We start from the raw sequence: 5675 nt of genomic DNA on the forward strand, positions 1-5675 counted from the left end.
TTCCCCATTTTCTGTCTACCTTAAAATCCCTAGAGTTTATATCCATTCCAAGTCCTCTTTTGTCATCTCAAGGGACAGTGCAAACCCAAATCCCTTGACTCAGGGGCAAGGACAACATCTACTTTCTATTTTGCAAGTTCCAGATGTAATGTCAAGGGGTAAAGAGAGTCCGCGTTCCAGCTGGTTTTGGCAGCATACTGGAGGCAGAAGCAAAATCAAGGCACCGGAGAACCTGTCTGAAACAAGAAAGTGATCCACAGAACCAAACATTAGCCACAAGTTTTCCAACAAAGTCCCTTTTATTTAGTTACTGTAAGAAATTCTCTTTATTAATTAAATCTCCAGAAGTTTCAGTGTAAGATTCAATGGCCACCGACACCTGGCTCTGAGGTTTGTTCAGCCTCTCCCAGTCCTTACTGGGAGTTAGAGGGAGAGACATCATTATCAGAGACCAAGTCAGGTGGCTAGTCTTCCTTTCCTGTCGGACAAGCTGCTCAACTCTTGTCCAGAACAGGAAAAGAGGCAGTTTCTCAGAAAAAAATTAATAACAAATTTGACAATAAATCAGTAAGAGTTCTCCTAACAATTTAGATTTATCAATATATTGGTCCAAATAATTTTTCATGTTGCAGGTTTACTTTTCTCATATGTAATCTTAATAATCTTTACTCCCTGTGCAGAAATGAATCAACTCAGTGCAAAAAAAAAAAAAAAAAAAAATCCCTAAAACTGAAATAGCCTCCTCTTGCTTTGGGAAACGGGTTTTTGCTCCTCATGCTCTCAACAGATGAACACACATCCGCAGCGCCATTACTCACAGGCCTGGATGCACATACAGGAAGCTTTGGATGGGCCTGGAGGAACCATGCAAGCAGCCTTTGGAAAGGTCTTAAAATCAACCCTGGCCAGCAGTCCCTGAGCGGGTAGAATGGCTCCGAGTTCCCAACAACCGCTATTCCATTTCAAGAACTAGGCTCAGAGGCTGCGTTGGAATTATCAGGAGCAGCAGCAGCAGCAGCAGAGGCTCCCCGAGGTAGAACTTCAATAACGCGAGGCTTGTCAATGATCCGGGCTGTCCGGTTTCCCTTCTCCACGATGCCAACGATCCAAGCTTGGTGACCCTCTCCGTACTTGGAAGATTTGATTTCCGAACAAAAGCGGGCCGCCTGCTCTCTTGGCAGACAAATCAGTAATCCCCCAGAGGTTTCAGCTGACGTTCCTTGGAGGAGGCCAAAGCGCCCACTGGCTTTGCTGATCGCAGCCATCTTGGCAATTATTGGCAGATTATGTATGACAAAGGACACTTCATTTTTTTGCTGTTTTGCCAGGTTCTGAGAGTGTCCTAATATGCCAAAGCCTGTGATATCCGTGGCTGCGTGGGCATTAAAAGTGTGCATCAAGCCAGCAGCAGTCCTGTTTAGAGTAGCCATATTGAACATAGCTTCCTGATAGGCTAACTCTACTTCCTCTCTGGAAACCACCATCTTGATTTTATTCCATTTCTCAGGATTATCCAGCCATTGGTGGGCATTGGCAGCAACCTGGGTTCCTAAAGGTTTGGTTAATACCAGCACATCTCCTACCACGGCACTATCAGGCATTATGAATTCATTTTGCTGACACACCACCGTGGCAACGCCACCGATGATAATCCACGGGTTGACCACTGTCTGTCCACCGGTCACTGCAGTGCCTCCCTCCTCCGCAGCGTCACGAAAGCCTTTGATCATGAGCGGTGTCACCTTCTCTCGTTCCTTTTCACTCATGCTCTGGCTCACACTGAGTAACATCAACATGTTGTCACACTCAGTGATACCCATGGCATAGAGGTCACTGAGCACATTGGCACAAGCTATGCGCCCCATCATATAGGGATCTTCCACCAAGGGGTAAAAGAAGTCGGTGGTCTGCACCAGCGACAGGCCTCCGTGCCTCAGGGGGATGACGCAGGAGTCCATGCCAATGCTCAGCGAGGGGAAGGCTGAGCCGGGGCCGGGCCTGGTGGACAGGCCCCCTTCCTGCACCGTCTCTTCCTGGCCCCCGACCAGACCCGAGGTAAGCGGGGGCTGCAGCGCGGGCCGCGTCAGTCCCTCCAGGAGTTTGAGCAGGGTCTCCTGGGGGACCTTGCAGCCTCAGCCCTTCATGCCGGAGAAGCTCGTCAGCCGCCAGCTCGGGCTGAAGCCCAGTGTCTGGGGCTCGAACGGCCGGTAGTTGGAGAAACTCCGGCCGGCAGACCAGCCCGCCGGGCCCAAGGAACCTTCTGCGGCCACTAGCGCCGCCATGGTTTCTCCGCTGGCGCCCGCCGCCGCCGCTTCCGCCATCGCGCCGCTCGCCCGGGAGGCCGTGCGGACCAGAAGGCCCAGATACCTGCAGATGAGTCTCCCAGCCACAGCGGGCCAAGGTTACGCCAGGAGATGATCAACCACGCGAGCCGGACCGGAGGACTCGAGCCACGCTGCCTGTCGGAGCGCCGCGCGGCCTCTATTTATATACAGCGTGATTGACAGCTGCTCTATCCAATGACGATTCCCGTACCGAGAGGCGGGCTTCCTTTACTCAAAAAGGTGTATTACAAATTAACCGTCTGCTTGCACAACCGGTCCCCGCGAGATCATCACGTGAACCCCTTGTAACCGGCCTGGAACGCAGATCAGGATGGACTCGAACTCGAGTCCATCGATCTGTCTCAGCTTTCCAAGTGCTGTTATTACAGGTGGGAGCCACGTTACCCGTGCGTGTCTTGTCCCCTCCGCCCCCCTCCGCCCTGGGAACCTGGTCTTGGAGTTGGCTGGCAGAAGTCTGCTGTTTTTGGAATCATTTTACCAAAGAATAAATTACTTACGGAAGGAAGCTCTGGCACTGGGCTAGCCCCAAGGTCAGAACAGTCCTAGGGTCATTTGACAGGACACAAAGCTAATCTAGGCTAAGAAAATACTTTAAGGGGAGGTTTAGGGGAAGAAAGGGGACATCACAAAGTAAATACTATGATTGCATAAGCAAATTGCACAATTGATGTTGTGAAGTTTCACATGGACTTAAAAATTCTGCACAGGTTTGGGTACTGTTTTGGCCATTATCTGGCAGCAGTGAGTTGCATCTTCAGTGCAAGCTAATTTATTATTTATTTATGGCTACTCTGTGCTAAGATGTCTCTATTTCTTGAAGTTAATATATGTGAGAATTCAGATCCAGGCAGGGGGGTTTGCCAATGTCTACTGAAATTATAAATGCTAAACTCATAGTAGTGGCTTTATGCCTGTAATTCCACCATTTGAGAGACTGAGACTGTTAATTCCAGGCCAGCCTGTACTACATAGTACTACATAGTGAGTTCCAGGCCAGCCTGTTCTACAGCTTGCAACCCTAAACCAAATAAATGAATAGGTTTTTCCACTGTGTGATCCCAGTACTTGGAAAACTGTGGTAAGAAGACAATGATGTCCATTCTAGCCTGGGCTCCACAGTGAGATCTTGTCTCAAAAAGCCTAAAATAGGTGCTGGAGAGGTAGGTAGGTGGTTAAGAGCGCCTGCTGTTCTTGCAAAGGACCTGGGTTCAGTTCCTGGAACTTACATGGTGGCTATCATCCGTAATTCCAGTTTCCAGGGGACCTGATGTCCCTCTTCTGGCTTCTGAGAGCACCAGGAACACACAGTTCCCTGTCAAACATATAGCCAAAACACTCCTACACATACAAAATAAAAGTAAATGAATCTTTGTATTATTGCTGTCTTTGATGGTGCGTGTGGCTTTCCGGGGATGACTGTGTAGCTTGGCTCTCCCCAACCTTTACATGGATTCGTGGAATCTAAGTGAAGTTGTCAAGATTTTCACAACTGGATGGTGTGGCAAATGACTTTAGCCCCAGCACTTGGGAGACAAAGGCAGGAGGATCTCCGTGGAGCCCTCTTCTGGTCTCCTCACACACATGTCATAGAGACAGGGTTTCTCTGTGGAGCCCTGGCTGTCTTGGAACTCACTCTGTAGACCAGGATGGTCTTAAACTCACAGAGGTCTCCCTGCCTCTGCCTCCCAACTGCTGGGATTAAAGGGGTGGGCCACCACTGCCTGGCTTAAAATAAAACATTTATTTAAAAGGAAGAATATGGGGACTGGAAAGATGGCTCAGTGGTTAAGAGCACTGACTGTTCTTCTAGAGGTCCTGAGTTCAATTCCCAGCAACCACATGGTGGCTCACAACCATCTGTAATGGGATCTGACACCCTCTTCTGGTGTGTCTGAAGACAGCTACAGTGGACTCATATAAGTACAATAAACAAATCTTAAAAAAAAAAAAAAAGGAAAAGGAAGAGTATGAGGTGCAGGTGACCCTGTTCAAGGTCACCACCAATTAGAGTGGGACAGAATCACAATCCAATAGTCTGCTCCAGAGACCACTCATTGAGGCTGCCTGGAATACTTCAGAAGGACATAAGGACATATTAACATGTAGGATTTGAGGACATGATTTTTTTCTTTTTCTTTTTTTTTTTTTTTTGAGACATGGTCTCTCACTGTGTAGCCCAAGGTGGCCTTGGATTCACAGAAATCTGTCTATTTCTGCCTCCTGGGTTCTGGGATTAAAAGTGTGCACCACTAGCACCACTCCACCCTGCTTTCAACTTTTTTTTTTTTCTCTTCTGAGACAGGGTTTCTCTGTATAGCCCTGGCTGTCCTGGAACTCACTCTGTAGACTAGGGCTGCCTTCGAACTCAGAAATCCACCTGCCTCTGCCTCCCAAATGCTGGAATTAAAGGCGTGTACCACCACGCCCGGCTTGCTTTCAACTTGTAACTACACTGGTTGCTTTTTTGTGTGTGTGTTTTGCTCACATGTATATAAGTGGAAGTAGAGTTTCAGATGCCATATGGGTGCTGGATCTAAACCAGGGTCTCTCTTCCTCCCTCTCTTCCAGGCTTGCCCTCCTCCATCCTCCTGCCTTGTTTTTTAGTGGGTGTGGGGCCAGCCTACCAATGAGCTGCACCCGTCCACCCCACCCCATCCCCTGGCTTTTGATCTTTGGCCTGGCCTTTACACCCAATTGTAGCCAAGCTGTGACCTTGAGGAAATGATAGGCCATCCTGCTCCCCCAAGCCACTTCAGTAAACTGGGGCTGGTAATTCCCGTTTGGGAGTTATGGTGATGAAAGAGTCCAGCATAAAGGTGTGTGGCACACTTGAAGGAGCCTCCTGTCTCAGAGGGAAAAAGAAAGTCTGTCGTCAGCTGGCAAGTTAAACAGTGACTAGTCTCAGAGGCCCGTTGTTTGTGTTCTCTCTTGTCCTTTGGACTTTCCCCTCGCAGTTAAAATTTGTCCCATTTGATGACAATCATGTAGGCTCATGTTACTGTCTGGGTATGAAATATCCCCCAAAGGCTCATGTGTGGAACTTGAAGCCCTGCTGATGGATCTGCTTGTTGTGAGGTTATTGGACCTTGAGGGCTCTGATCTGACCAATAGACTGATGCACGCACGAATGAATCTGTAACTTGACAATATTGGAGGGGGTTATAAACCAGAGGAAGGGGACTAGGTCAGAAGACGCAGGCCACCAAAGGCCTTGAAGGCTGTGTCTTCTCTCTGCTCTTTCTTATTACTTGGGTTCCTTCCTGACTGACACCAGCTGGCAGCTCTGCCACACTCTTTTGGGTGATACTTTGCCTCTTTATTGGCCTACGA

The 5675-nt window shown here is 48.7% G+C and overlaps 1 protein-coding gene across 1 annotated transcript; it reads right to left on the reverse strand.

Annotated features, from left to right (window-relative positions):
* Positions 1 to 280: 280 nt before the first annotated feature.
* Sephs2 (selenophosphate synthetase 2) lies at positions 281 to 2461 on the reverse strand. Its single transcript, NM_009266.3, has one exon. The coding sequence runs from the start codon at positions 2319 to 2321 to the stop codon at positions 963 to 965; it is 1359 nt and encodes a 452-aa protein (NP_033292.2). The 5' UTR covers positions 2322 to 2461; the 3' UTR covers positions 281 to 962.
* Between the last annotated feature and the right edge of the window lie 3214 nt (positions 2462 to 5675).

This window comes from Mus musculus, chromosome 7, assembly GCF_000001635.26.
Source record: "Mus musculus strain C57BL/6J chromosome 7, GRCm38.p6 C57BL/6J".
Taxonomy (NCBI): domain Eukaryota; kingdom Metazoa; phylum Chordata; class Mammalia; order Rodentia; family Muridae; genus Mus; species Mus musculus.